Source organism: Sipha flava, unplaced genomic scaffold, assembly GCF_003268045.1.
Source record: "Sipha flava isolate LNK unplaced genomic scaffold, YSA_version1 165_pilon_pilon, whole genome shotgun sequence".
In the NCBI taxonomy this organism is placed as follows: Eukaryota; Metazoa; Arthropoda; class Insecta; order Hemiptera; family Aphididae; genus Sipha; species Sipha flava.
The window spans coordinates 6799-22938 of NW_020271833.1; the positions used below are offsets into that span (position 1 = coordinate 6799).

The 16140-nt window shown below is 28.9% G+C and overlaps 2 protein-coding genes across 2 annotated transcripts; both read left to right on the top strand.

The window, feature by feature from the left end:
* Positions 1 to 629: 629 nt before the first annotated feature.
* On the top strand, positions 630 to 15177 carry LOC112679640. Its single transcript, XM_025549529.1, has 10 exons — positions 630 to 817; positions 8382 to 8454; positions 8616 to 8746; positions 8805 to 8972; positions 9376 to 9784; positions 9848 to 10023; positions 10171 to 10339; positions 10420 to 10565; positions 10631 to 10898; positions 14939 to 15177. The coding sequence occupies exons 2-10, from the start codon at positions 8388 to 8390 to the stop codon at positions 15175 to 15177; spliced, it is 1773 nt and encodes a 590-aa protein (XP_025405314.1). The 5' UTR covers positions 630 to 817; positions 8382 to 8387.
* Positions 6408 to 7542, top strand: LOC112679636. The gene is made up of 2 exons (XM_025549524.1): positions 6408 to 6664; positions 6874 to 7542. Exon 2 carries the CDS (start codon positions 6894 to 6896, stop codon positions 7488 to 7490), a length of 597 nt encoding a protein of 198 aa, XP_025405309.1. The 5' UTR covers positions 6408 to 6664; positions 6874 to 6893; the 3' UTR covers positions 7491 to 7542.
* Positions 15178 to 16140: the final 963 nt, after the last annotated feature.

The following is a 16140-nucleotide window of genomic DNA, read 5'->3' on the forward strand; positions in this document are numbered from 1 at the left end:
GTCGAAATTAAATATTGAAAGTGACCTTTAATAAAACACTACACGGAAAAAAATAATTTTGTAATAGTTAACAGTTGAATATTTTCTAGTTAGGTTAACTATTATGTAGCTACCGCAACTAGTTGTTTAGGTGACATTACAACTAATAGTTGTGTATACTATTCAGGAATAGTTGAATAATACTTGTAAAAATAACTAAATGTTACAGTTATGGGATACATTTAAGTATTCAGTTTGGTTCATACAATTCTAATTTATAGTGAAGTATTTTTAAACTATTCAAACTATATTTTTAACTATAGGTTAATATATAGTATAATATATAGCTATATAAAATAAATTGAAATTATAATAATAGTATGTTGGAATCATAGAGTAATTACTCTATGGTTGGAATAATAATTATGGGATATCCCTGCAGATATATATATATACTATCATAGGCATGTCTGAAAATTTCGTGCAGGTAGGAACAATAACATTTTTTCTATATAGTATATAATTTATATACTATATATAGTATATATCTGTGGTTTTCCCATAAATTATTTGTGTTGATTTATTGTCGTCACCCCCCCCCCCCCCGCTGATGTGGTTTACGGGACACGGGTCTTTTACAGTTTAACTGTCTTTATCATTTGATGCACGAATAGCATTGCCTGACTGCCCTCCGTCATTCTGCATTTCAAAGTGCTAATCGTAATTCCGTTACCTTGTGACGTGTTAATTTACATTTTGTAAACGTGTTTGGTTTGTTTTTCTTAATACATTTTATAATAGTTGTACCTATTACTTTGACGAAGACAATCGAAATTCGGTAAGTAGTATCATAATCAATTAATTCAATATTTTACTTATTCAAATTTCAAGTTCACTCATGGTTAGAATTACCAAATTTGGCTAGGGTTTCGTCTACACGTTCTGTGAATTCTAGGATGGTGTGTATAAAAATACTTAATTTTGTAATAAAAATTATAATTCTTTATTTTAAATAAAATATTTGTAGAACTTAATGCAAGTTATATATTAAATTCATTAAAATAAATGTTTTCATTCTTATAATCCCTCTAAAAAACTTCGAAGCCTCCTCACATTTTTGTTAAAGTTGTACAGTCGTTGCCAGATAAATTGAGACGGCGACGGCGGCGCGATAACGGAAAACCAGTGGTCCTCCGTATTTCAATATTATTACTGAAAATATATCAATAAACCAACTATTGTTACAAAAAATATTTTACGATATTAATTTCAAATCATATATTCTGATAATAATTTTTTATTTAAGAACAAAAAGTCATTCGCTCGTCGTACACCGTGGCGTTACGTGCTCTCACTCTTGTTCCACAGTGTTTTTTTTTTTTTCTGTCATCCGAAAAATGTCCGATAATCTTGGAATTAACACCAATCGTTTCATGCTGTCACGCTGATGCCAAATCTGCTGTCCTTCGGAAGTCACAGAGTGTTTTTTACCCATCAGCGGTGAAAATTTGGTAATTTTAATTAATTCAATCATTTACCGCTCTGTTATTTAATTATAGCAGGTAATACTTATCTTCGAACTCCCCGGCCTAGCCGGCGGTCGTTCTTATCCTATCTCATTAATAATGACCCGCACTAATAGACCGTCATCGAGCAGTTCTCACACTACCATTAAACATACGAACACAATAAAACCAAATCTGTCTAATAATAATTCGAATCGTACACATTACGTTTCAACTTTATCGGATACTTCAAATGATGTCTTTACGGACGATATTCCTAATGACCCAGATTTTAAATTAGTCACATATAATTCAAAACGTAATCTTTCTTCTACCAGCCCAACCGGAACACCCGACAATAAGAAATCAAAACCCGTCTTTGTCAGTTCAAATAGATTTAACCACCTCCAAGTACCGGACAATGATAATGATAATGTAAACAATATTGAAACGAATAATGTCGATCAACCAAACCACATCCCATTACCTCCACCAATATTTGTACGAAACGTTTCTGATTTCATTGAATTAAGAAATCAATTAATAAAGCTGATCGGCCCACAGTCCTTCAGCTTTAAGTCATCAGTCAATAACCTTAAAATTAACACTACCAACCCTGACTCGTACAGAGAAGTCATAAAATACCTGAAAATAGGCAATGCCGAATATCACACTTATCAAGCCCGTGAAGATAAAGCTTTTCGCATTGTCATACGCAACTTGCATCCGTCTTCTTCAACTTCCGAAGTAGGTGCTGCCATTGAAGATATCGGATATTCTGTCCGCCAAGTTTCAAATGTTATCCACAAATCTTCAAAACGTCCCCTCCCAATATTTTTTGTTGATCTTGAACCCGCTCAAATCAATAATGAGATTTTCAAATTGACCTCGCTGCTTCATACCAAAATAAAGGTAGAAGAGCCACATAAAAGACGTGAAATCGTTCAGTGTTCCAAGTGCCAAGAATATGGTCACTCTAAAGGATACTGCGCTCATCCTCCCAGATGTGTTCGTTGTGCCGATTTCCATCCCACTACACAGTGTACACAATCAAAAGATACTCCTCCAACCTGCGCCTTATGTAGAGGAAACCATACCGCAAACTATCGAGGATGTTCAGTCCATAAAAGCTTACAGCGTTCAAACTTCAAATCAAATTCAAATTTAAAAAATCATGTAAATAATAACACTATTGTAAATAAGCAGGAAACGCTATCCAGTGTAACGACCCATCCCCCCCCTCCTAACATGAATGACAACAAAATTTTTCCTAACCTTACCCAAAATCATCAAAGCCATAGCTCTTCAAGTAAAACTGATTCCCAATCTAATTCCACTGATAGTATCTCAAATAATCAACTTTCATCTTTTTTAACTGAGTTCAAACAATTGATCAATCCACTAATTCAATTACTCACCACTGTAATAAATAAACTTATTTCACATAATGACAAATAATCTCACCAACAATAAAACTCTTAAAATCATTCTTTGGAATGCCAACGGACTCAAACAGAATGAGTCCGAACTACTTAACTTTCTTATAGTAAATCAAATCGACATAGCTCTAATCACCGAAACTCACTATTCAACTAATTCCAGTCATTTTTTCCCCGGCTTTAATATTTACAAAACCAACCATCCAGATGGTACGTCTCACGCGGGTTCCGCAATTCTAATATCTTCCATAATCCAACATCATCCTCTGCCGAGTTTTCAAATCCCCTCTATTCAAGCAACCAGCATTTCTATTTCAATAAATCATACTCCTATTACTGTTTCTGCAGTGTACTGTCCTCCTTCACCTCAAATATCTCAACTCCACTTAGATCAGTTTTTTTACTCCTTAGGGCGCAACTTCATCGCCGGTGGTGATTTTAATGCCAAGCACCCCCTATGGGGCAGCCGTGTCGAAAATCGTAGAGGATACCTATTTTATAATTCCATTCAAATGAACGGCTTTTCAACTATTTCACCCCCTGGTCCTACTTACTGGCCTACTCATTCGAACCGTCAACCTGACCTACTGGACTTTTTTATATCGTCAATACCCAACCATTTAAATCATACTATTCAAAACTTATGTGACCTATCTTCTGATCATTCACCCGTTCTACTAAAAATTATGGAGCTCCCAACTCTAACTCCTTCGCGTCCCTCCCTTTCCAAAGGTCCAGTTAACTGGAAACAATTTTCATCAAAATTAGAAAATTCTACGAACCTAAAAATTTCCCTTAAAACATGCAATGAAATTGAATCCGCAGCTCATCAATTAGTTAAATCAATTCAATCAGCTGTCTACGAGTGCTCTTATCCTTCCAATCAGAAATGTCACTCAAATCTCAAATCTTTTATCCTGCCTCCGAATATAAATATTTTAATTGCTGAAAAACGCAGGGCTCGCTCCCGTTGGCAAAGATCAAGACTACCTTCAGACAAGTCAGCTTTCAATAATCTATCTAACACCATTAAAAAACTAATCCAAAAATACAAAAATGACCTTTTTGTCACAAAATTTAAATCTTTAAACACACAAGACGGTACATTGTGGAAAACAACTAAAAACATGCTAAAATTAAAAGAATTCTCTTGTCCTATTAAAAAAGCAGATGGATCGCTCGCTCTTTCAGACTTAGATAAGGCCAATCTTTTTGGGGAACACCTCTCGAATATTTTCAAACCTCACCTTGATATTACTCCAAGTACCACACAACTAGCCAAAATAAATGATTTTCTTGATGCTCCACTACCAATGTCTCTCCCTATTAAACATGTCTCCCCATATGAAGTTGCTAACTTGATCCAAAGATTGAAGCCCAACAAATCCCCAGGTCATGACTTAATAACAAATAAGATTTTAAAATATCTCCCCAAAAAAACAATCCTTTTGCTAACTTTCTTATTTAATTCCATGTTAAGATTGTCTTATTTCCCTACCATCTGGAAATTATCAATTGTTATCCTCATACTTAAACCAGGAAAACCAACCAATATTGCAACCTCATATAGACCCATTAGTCTACTCCCAGTGATTGGTAAGCTATTCGAGAAGATTATTTTAAAAAGACTTAGACCAATAATTGAATCACATAAAATTATTCCCGACGCTCAGTTTGGTTTTCGAGCACACCACTCCACTATACAACAGGTTCACAGACTAGTCGACAAAATTTCTTCCTCCTTCGAAAATAAAAACTATTGCCCGGCAGTCTTCCTAGATGTTGCTCAAGCCTTTGACAGGGTTTGGCACAATGGCTTACTATATAAACTGAAACTATTCCTCCCTGCTCCACTTTACTTACTAATTCGCTCTTACCTTGAAAATAGAACCTTTAAAGTTCGTCAAGGCAATTCTTTTTCTTCTGTCTTTCCAATCCTAGCAGGTGTTCCTCAAGGAAGCGATCTCTCTCCTGATCTCTACAATATTTTCTCTTCTGACATACCTCAAACCAATGACACCATCATAGCTACCTATGCTGATGACACAGCGATCCTATCATCCAATAAGAATCCAACCGTAGCATTCAACGCCCTTCAAAACCACCTAGATCTTATAGATAAATGGTCCTCTAATTGGAAAATTAAAATTAATGCCGCCAAATCTGTTCATGTTCCTTTCACTCTAAATAAAAAAAATCTACCCACTCCCACCCTCCATGAAATTCCTATTCCCTCCTCATCTCAAGTAAAATACCTTGGTATTATTTTAGACAAACGTTTAACCTGGGGCCCTCACCTTAAAAACAAAAGAAAGTCACTCAATTCTAGACTACACCTATTACGTCCCTTACTAAAATCTAAACTTCCACTTCATAATAAATTAATTTTATATAAAGCAATGCTACGTCCAATCTGGTCATATGGTGCACAAATATGGGGTTGTGCCAAACCATCACAATTAAAAACTATCGAAGCCTTCCAATCGATCTCTCTCCGTACAATCACGTCCGCTCCTTGGTATATTTCCAATCATACCCTCCACAAAGATTTAAACATAGAAGCAGTTGATAATTTAGTTAAAACTTACTACAAAAAGTTCCACTCAAAATTATTTCTCCATCCCAACCCACTTATCGCAAATCAACACACGGTATCAATCCCGGACAACCCCCCCCGTCGGCTCAAACGTTGTTGGTGTCGTGATCTTTTAGACTGAAAATGTGCTAGTTTAGCAGTCACGTCATGGGTCCTATCACTGGATAGGTTCCCAAATCGCTGTTTCTTGTCCGTCATATATTGTTAACATATTTGCTTATTGTATTTTTTTTTATATACAGATTGTAAATTTTATATATTTAAAAAAAAAAAAAAAAAAAAAAAAAAGAACAAAAAGTAGAAATTGTAAAATAATATAATTAATATAATAATAACACATAATATTAATAATATGATGAAATAATAACAACATCTATATGCATTATTATAAACAAATATTGTTGATACGACTGAAGTGCTTGCGCGGTCAAAACACATCGGGTTAGGTTAGTTGTTTTTAGCAGTGTAGGGCAACCAGAACGGGAGAGAGAACAGAAAATTCTGCAGACAATTTTTTGCACTAAGTCGGGTTCGAACTGGTAACTGCGCGCGTCGTAGCTAACTGTAAGACCTTTGCACCACATTATCAGCGACTAGTTTGGGCTACACTTAATGAAAAGCGCCGCCGCCGCCGTCTCAATTTATCTGGCAACGACTGTAATATTGTAGTCACCTCCTAAATCAGTTTAGTAATAATTTATCGTATTTTGATTGTTAAAGGACCATGAAACAAAAAAATTATTTTTACTTATTCAATAGATAGTTAATTACTATAACTAACGGTGGTACTAAAATTTGTATACGTCGATTCGTTGAGTCGCTAGAGCTCAAGAGAGATAGGCGCGTGACGTCATAAGATCACACGTCGCGGCGGCGGCCTAAACTTTTATACAGAAATCGCCGACGCGGCCTAGGTTATTATTTATACATTTTGTTATATTAAATTCTGCTATAAATAACTTCGTAGTCACAACAATGAACGGACGAATAAAAATACTCTATTTGGATAATTATATTTTTATTAAAAATAAAACGTATTCTATGTCGATGAACGACGATCAACCGCATTTTACGTTTACACGTCTTTATAAACGAACGTAGTTTTCAATTTTTATATTTTTATCGTTGGGATCTTATTTTACGAGGTAAAGTAATGTATTATAAATTATAATATTATAATGCTATAGTTAAATTTATTTTATTTATTAATAATAATAATTTGTTAATTACATGCTTAAATATTTTATAAAAAGTTGAAATAGTTTAGTACCTATATTATGTTACATTTTATAATAAGAAGTGTTCTAGCATAGGCAAAATATGTATTAAAACAATTTTTATTGGTTTTTGACAGTGTATTACAAATATTTAAATATGTCAATACGTCCATATAGTTTTGAGCCCACTGTGAACGATATTGATATGGCTGATATTCAGCCAGGTACAAATGAACCAGATATAGGAGTACAATTAGAAGGTCGTTCAAAAATGAATGTAAACGATTGGTGTATATGTAATAAATGTATTAGATTTACGATAAAAACGTGCGATCATGATCCATTAACAAACGAAGAAATAAATAATAAATTGTGGTTAAAATCCGATGACGAATCATATTATGCATTAAAAAAAGTTATAACTGCAAAAGATTTTATAAAAGATTTACCACATGCAAAACATTTTGTGCATACTGGCCGTTTGGAATCTTATCATAATGTAAGGTTAAAATATATGCCAAAACGGATACATCTGAAATATAGAGGTATGTACATAAGATCTATTTTGGCTATATTGGACCATAATTACACTACAAACAAACAACTAGTAGGTGATAAAATGGTATACTCAAAACCGTTAGGAAAATATACAATAAAAAATGTATATGAGCGTACTGATACTGATTGGCGAAAACAAATTATGCATGAAGTACTTGATTTAGCTAAAAAAAAACAAACGAATATAGCATTATAACAATTCCAGAAGAAATAGAAATTCCCAAGTCTATAGCTCCAATACCAAGACCAAATATTGAAGAAATACGTCCTAAAAGATATTCAAGATTTTCAATTTAATTTTATAATTCTGTTCAAAATGTTTAAATTGTAATTTTTATTTTTTAGTATAATACATATTTATTCATAAATATATATATATATATATATATATTTACGTGAAATATTGAAAAAATATTATTTCATTAGCTATTCTAATATTATATTAACTTATAGGAAATAAACATTAATTATGTACATTTAAATTTAATACGACCAAACGTATACCAAATTGTATTAAAACCTACATTCTTATGACTATTGTCTTAATTTGTAATTTTTGTTAAATATAACAAAAAATATAAATAAATAACCTAGGCCGTGTCGGCGATTTTTGTATAAAAGTATAGGCCGCCGCCGCGCCGTGTGATCTTATGACGTCACGCGCCTATCTCTCTTGGGCTCTAGCACCTCAACAAATCGACATACACAAATTTTAATACCACCGTTGGTTATATTAATTAATTACCTATTAATTGAATCAAAGTCATTTTTTTTTGTTTCATGGTCCTTTAACTATATATTGTAACAATGTCCACGATTACCCGCCACATCTATCATAATTCATAATATCCATCTATCACATTAAATTTTTAAAGTTAAATGCATACATTTTTTTCTGAATTGGTAACTAAAGCTAAATTCTGGCCCTATGTATTATTTGAAAGCCAATATATGTTCCTATCCTAAGTTCATATTTTTTCAAAATATACTTTTTTAGTTCATAATAATATAGAGGTACATAATACATTTTATACAAAACTTATATTTTATATTAATTTTGTATAACTATAATTTTTCTGGATTATAGAATACAATGGATTATTATACGGTGTCAAAATTAAAAGAATGGGATCTGCATACATTATTAGGTGTTTTTAAAGGTATCTAAACTGTATTAAAGTATTCATCAATGTATTAGATATAATTTATTTCATGTACTTATATTATTTATCATAATTTAAGTAGGTAATCTTTTAAACTTTATTTTCAAATTAGTTTTTTTGTTTTACTATATAACCAATATTTTAATACTTCAAATTAGAACAAGAAATTGACAAAAACTCATTAATTAGATTGACAGAATCTATGATTAAAGAGTTAATACCAAAAATTGGAGTACGTTCAAAGTTTACTAACCAACTTAATATTTTAAAACAAAACATGCAAATGGAGGTAATTTAATCAGTTATTTTTTTAGTATTAGATTAGTGTAAAATACTTGTTTTAATAGGAAGATATAAAAAACGAAATGGAATGTAGCAATGAATCTGAGATTGTGCAATTGGATTTTAATATAACTGAAATAGATATAAAAAATATTCCAGTAGAATTTATTGAAGAGAATAACAAGGATATTCAAACTAATCATTCTATAAATGTGAATGTAGCTAATGCAAAGGTATGATTATTTTTGTGTTGTTTATTTTCCAAACACAGGTTAGGTATCATGGTCGTATTCAGCTTTCATTTTTTGAGGGGGGGTTCATTTTAATATAAAACTAACATCATTTTCAAGAATTTGAAATATATATATATATTTATTTTTTTTTTTTTTTCACGATTTTTAGGATTATCAAAGAAAGTCAATACAAATGTTTTTCAATGTAATATCTGGGAGGAGGGTTAAACCCGAAAAATTCCCTCTGAATATGGCCATGTTAGGTATACCTTGGTCTGAACTTAGTGGAAAATATAAAAAATTAATAAAACAATACTTGCTGTTATTTAGTGCTATTATATTTTAAACTAATTTTAATAATTATTATTTTCATCAATTCTAATTGAACATTGATTATTTTTAGCAAAATATTGTTCAATCTACAGAACAACAACTTAAAGATATTTTGATGTCTTCTCATGAAGGGAAGTATATATATGAATGTTATCAAAAAGATAATTTTCTTACATTTAATATGAGAAACAAGCTTGTACGATTAATTATAGACCATCATTTACATAATAATCACAATGAAAAAATATCTATAAGTACAATACAGCAGCTTTCTTTAAATATTGTTCAACTTTTTCCAAATGAGTCTGTGCATACTTACTTTATACCCTACAAGAAAGAGAATGGACATATTAGACCAAATCGTGGAAAGTTATGGGATCGTTATTGTAATGTTCGAAAAGATATTAGGAAATTAAATGACAACATATCAAATAAGTCTGATCGTATCATTTATTCTACTGATAATATTGCTGATCAAGGTTTAAATATTACTTTTTATACCTGTACCTATAAAAAAGTTTTATTTTTAACTTAACATTCAGGTGTTATTGAGAATGATATATTGTGGCTAAAAAATAACCTTGAACCTATGAATATATTGATGGATAAATGGAAAAATACTAGGGACTATAGATATAATAAAATGATAATATGCCAAGAAGAACTATACTATTTTAAAGAATTTCCATCTATTAGAGATAGTCAAGGTTATCAGTTGGTTAGTAAAACTTAATTTGTTATAGTCAATATTAAAAACATCCATGTATAATAAATTTAGTTGATTTTTAATTTACACTTAGAAATAATAAAGTATTATATTGGATACCTACTATTATAATGAATCAATGATAATGTATATTTCTAGATTGAAATGGATTTTAATGAAATGTATTCACAAAAAGATGTTATGCTATATGACAGATTTCCCAGTTTGGTCAAAATTTTACCAAAATATATAAAAAAGTTTATACCCAAACTTGTAAAAGACCCAAACTTTTTAGTATTGTCAGACATTAAAACTCTTGATTCACCAGGCAATAGAAGAGTTTATTTTATTAAGATATTTATTATTTTGTATAGTATTAAAAACTCCTTTTTTGTATTTACTTTCCAGATCATATTACTGCTGCATTGTTATTAATTCCAAGGTTATTTCCATCAATAACTGTTAGATTGTGTTCAAATAATGGTGGAACAAAAAACCTAACCTGGAGACCATCAAATGAAGAGATTCTAGAAGGGTTCATCTGTGTTATAAAAGTAATGTAATTATAAAAAATAACATGTTGAACATTGCGCTTAATATAAATAATTTTTTTTTACAGAATGTTGCTCAATTAAATGAAGTTATTAGCATCAAAAATACAAAGGCTACTTCATTTGGTATAACTGTTCAGCCATATATTGCTTTGATATGTTCAGATCCTCAGAACGAATTGGTTGTGACAGCATCGTATATAATTATAAATAAGTATATATTTAAAGTTGAAACGCCACTAAAAGCAATTGATATTTGTTTTAAAAGTTTTTTTGCCTTAAATTTAATATACCCTGTTCAATCAAATCACATATGGGAATTTATTCAAAAATTTTTTTATGATATATATTTAAAAAAAGATAAAAGATATCAATTTGTTGATAATATTATAAGTGATTTTAAATTAATTAGTAACAGTGATTAAATTTATAAGCTATTTTATAATATATATTTTTTTTATATTAAAGATAAGTTATTCAAACAATAATAATAATAATAATAATTTTTTTCATTTATAATATTTCTTTAGTAGATATTTTGTACCTCATATATTATTTATGTTTATCCTTTATTTTTAATACATTTAAAAATTGTTAAATATAATATTGCCTCAATGTTTTAAATGCTTTTCTCTATTCAGTAATTATGATTTATTATTTCTACATCTTAAAGTTTACCATCAAAATATATCTCCTTATAAATGTCTTGAAAATAATTGTTTTAAGGTTTTTAACTGTATCAAATCATTTAAAAAGCATATTAAAGATCATGGTAATAATTTAAATGTTGAACAAACTACTATTCAAAATCCAAAAAATGTTCAACCTCATCCTTTTGAACTTGTAAATATGGGTCATAAAACTGATAATTAAAATATTAATATTAATAATTCTCAAGCAACCACTAACAATTTAATTTAAAACAATGAATCTTTTGTTATGATTAAGCATTAATGTTACTATCAAAATGGTATAATGAATCAGGTGTGCCAAGAAATAAAATTCAAACTATTATAGATGATTTCACATCATTTTTGAAAGATTTTTTACCACAAATTCAGAATAATGTAAATATTCAGTTAAAAAATAATGTTAAATCAACTGTTGAAATAAATGCAATGTTTAACACAATTACTAATCCTTTCAAACGTTTAAACACTGAACAAGATTTAAAGCTTTAGAAGAATTAAATGTATTAATTAGACCAAAATTTATAAATTTGGGTTATCGGTGAAATGATAAACTTTCAATTTAATTTAATTTATTAAATTAAATTAATTAAAGCTCATATTAGAATATAGGTAATCATGTACAAATATAATAATGCATTGTTATTTGAAATATGGATTAAATATTAAAAATTATGTCTTATAACAATAATTAATATTTATAAACCGGTACTTCTCAATCGCGATAAAAGAAGTACATTAAAAAAGACTTAGTTTCCTGGTGCCTATAAGCCGAGGAAAATATAATTTATATTGTAATTTTAAACATTATTTATGAACTAAAGAAAACATAAGTAAATATTATTAAAAACATTTTTTAAATTATAACAAAAATGAATGCTTTAATGACAAAAAAAAGAAATGAAAAGAGCTATCCAGAAGCCTAGAGACTACTTATGCAGACAACACAAAAAAAATATATTTAATAATAATACAATAAATTACTAATACTATTAAATTTATAAATTTAGAGTATAAATAATTTAAATGAATATTGAATGCAAAAAATTGATTTAAGTAATGAAAAAATATAATGTACGTAATCGAGAATACTTAATTATTGTAAGTTTAAAAAGGTAATGAATTAAATATAAAAAAATAAAATAGTAACTAAAAAATAAAAAATGAATTGATTTAATTATAATTACAGTTGTTATTCAAAATAAAAACGACGTACCGTTATTCCTGGGAGTAAGTAGATAAGTGATTGTCATTCGTAAGTTCATTTCACTCAGGATCGGTTTCTAGATTTCAGCGTTTGCTCTAATAAAAAGAACAAATACAATATTTCAATAATTAATTGCACTTAAATAATTAAAGAAAAATAAATAATTATTTATTTATTTTATTAGTATTAATATATACAATGGACAGGAGTCATAAAAAATATAATTTGTAATAATGACAATATTTAACAAATATAATTAGAATAAAACAAGTAATATTAGACATAGAGTATCTGTCTCATCGTTGCTCCATCCGCGGTGTGCCACCAAAAATTATTATTTAAATTTAAATGTTTTTTATTTACAACAATAAATTTTAAAACTAACCGATGGAATATTGAAGTCTGTTATTGTTGTAATAGTTTTTATACACTCTCATTATGGTTTCAAAATAATTTTTACTAAAATTATTATTCTATAGTGTATGTTAGAATATAATTATCTACAAATACAACAATGTATTTTAATTTGAAATATGGATTAAACATTAAAAATTATGTCTTATAACAATAAATAATATTCATAAATACTTCTCAATTGCGATAAAAGAAAAACGTTAAAAAAGGCTTAATTTCCTGGTGCTTGGAGGCCGAGGGAAATATAATTTATATTGTAATTTTAAACATTATTAATGTACTAAAGAAAACATAAGTAAATATTATTAAAAACATTATACTTTAAATTACAACAAAAATGAATGCTTTAATGACAAAAGAAAGAAATGAAAAGAGCTATCCAGAAGTCTAGAGACTACTTATGCAGACGAAATTTAAAAAATGTATTTAATAATAATAAAAAAAAATTACTAATACTATTAAATTTATAAATTTAGAGTATTAATTATTTAAATGAATGTTGAATGCAAAAAATTGATTTAAGTAATGGAAAAATATTATTTACATAACTTAGAATACTTAATTATTGTAAGTTTAAAAAGGCAATGAATTAAATATAAAAAAATAAAATAGTAAGTAAAAAACATAAAATTGATTTAATTATAATTACAGTTGTTATTCAAAAGAAAAACGACGTACCAGAATTCGTGGGAGTATGTAGGTATGTGTTTGTCTATCGTAAGTTCGTTTCACTCTGGATCGGCTCTTAGATTTCGGCTGTTTATTATAATATGTAAAATAAATAAAATGTTTTAATATTCAATTACATTTTGAGAATTAAAGAAAAATAAATTATAATTTATTTTTTTATTTTATTAGTGTTAATATATACAATGGACAGGAATTATAAAAAATATAATTTGTAAGAATGACAATATTTAACAGACACAAATAGAATAAGACAAATAATATTGGACATAGATTATGTATAATATTAGGTAATATTGGACATGGATTGTCTCATCGTTGCTCATTGTCGCATATGCCGCCAGAAAAAAAAAAATTTAAATGTGAATATTTTTTATTTAAAATTATTAATTTTAATTATGAATAATATTAACCGATGAAATACTAAGATCTGGTTAAGTTAAAAAAATTTTTATACATTCTCATTTAAGTTTCAAAACGATTTTTACTAAAATTATTATTCTATAGCGCATGTTTGTCTTATTAAATCATATCTTTAACTATTTATGTATAATCGCAGAATATTTTATGTTGTAATAATATAACAAATAATTTGTTATTTTTAAATAACAAATATAAGCCAATTACTACTTGCAAAATTAACATTATACATTATCAGAGTATAGTCATATGTGTGCTCGGGCATCCCCCTAAATGTAGTAAACGGGGCCCCTAAAACATATGTCTAAAAATGAGGATTTCTTATTTTAATTGATGTTGCATAAATTAAAAGTAATTTATTCTAATATATTCGCCAAAAAATAAATCATGTTTCATATAATAATAACTAAAACTAAATTTTCGTGCAAAAACTTATTATGATAACACGGGGTTGTCCAACTGGCGGCCCGTGGGCCGTATCCGGCCCGCGATGCTATTAACTGTAGCCCGCGTAAGGCTTTACGGAAATCATTTATTTTCTTTAAATGCTACCATTGTAAAAAAAGATGAAAAAAAGAAAAACACAAAATACATAATAAAAAATATTTATAGGTATACATATACGAGTATATACTTATAGGCATAAAATATATTATACAAAAACAGTTTAATAATTATCAATTATATTAAAACACGATTAGTCATGACTAGAAATGACTAAAGAGCAAAAGTGTTTTGTGTTGACTATTACTTATCAGTGTGCGGGTTTTCACTGAATTATATGTGTTCTATTTTTAATCAGTCATAATAAACTGTCAAGTGTCCGTCGCGCCGTTAATCGCCACGCGCCAGTGTGCTTCGACGAGTTGTCTGTTACATATCTTAGTTAATTATTTAATTTTTTGTCTTGATTCCTTAAACTTCAATATAATTATGAGTGTAAAACGTAAAATTGACAGTGAGAACAGGAGTTATAAATGAAAGTTGGGAGAGTGATTACTTGAATACTAACAATAATGGAAAGTTGCAGTGTTTAGTGTGCATGAATGTTGTTTCTGTGCCTAAAGAATATAATGTGAGAAGACACTACACAACAATGCATGAAAAGAAGTATGCTATGTATACAAATGAAAGTCGGCGTGCGCTAGTTGCAGATTTGAAGAAAAAGCTTAAACAGCAAACTGGTATTTTCACCTGACTTACAACTTGAGTTATGTGACCTTCAAGCTGACATGTTTCTAATCCCCCGACAAGAAAAGGGGCCTGAATTTTTCAAATTGCTGTCTAAGGAGAAATTCCCAAACCTGCCAGATTTTGGACTGAAAATGACATCAATGTTCGGAAGCACATATATATGTGAAATGCCTTTTCCTACATGAAATACATTAAAAACCCCAACAGAAGCAACCTTACCGATTCTACCTTACGTCATCTCATGAGACTGTCTACAACTGAACTGGCAGTGGACATTTCTTCATTGGTGGATGAAGCCGATCGACCACAGTCTTCACATTAAATATATTTTCATTTGTATTACAATGTTTGTCTTAGTTCTTGAAAAAACTATCTCTACAATGTAGAGTCTACATTTTCTGTATATATAAAAAATGTAGATGTTGAGTAATAAAAGAAATAATACTACTTTTTTGTTTTAATTATTTTTATACCTCTCATTATTTTGTTGTTACTTTAATAAAATTAGTATATGGCCCGCAACCAGATCAGAGGTTTAAGTTTTGGCCCTTGAGGCCATGCAAGTTGGACACCCCTGTGATAACACATCAGCAAAAATTGATTACAAAAGTACAAATCATAAATAATTATAGCTGTCTGAGAGAAATATACTAAATTCAAGGAAAACATATCAATAGGACTAATAATCACAATATTAGTTAAAAAATTATATTTATGTTTATTTAACTATATACATTATAATTTATTAAATATATCTACATGTTATTGTTATTATAAAGCCCAAAAGTATAGTAGGCATTCCCTTAAATACAGGTATCCACTCGCTTATGAATATAGGATACTAGAATGAAACAAGTTATAGGAAAAAAAATTATATCTGACAATTGTTAATAATTTATTTAAGAATAAGGTTTATAGAACTTAAGTACATTTTTCAAAAATTACAAAAATAATTGTTTATGTTTAT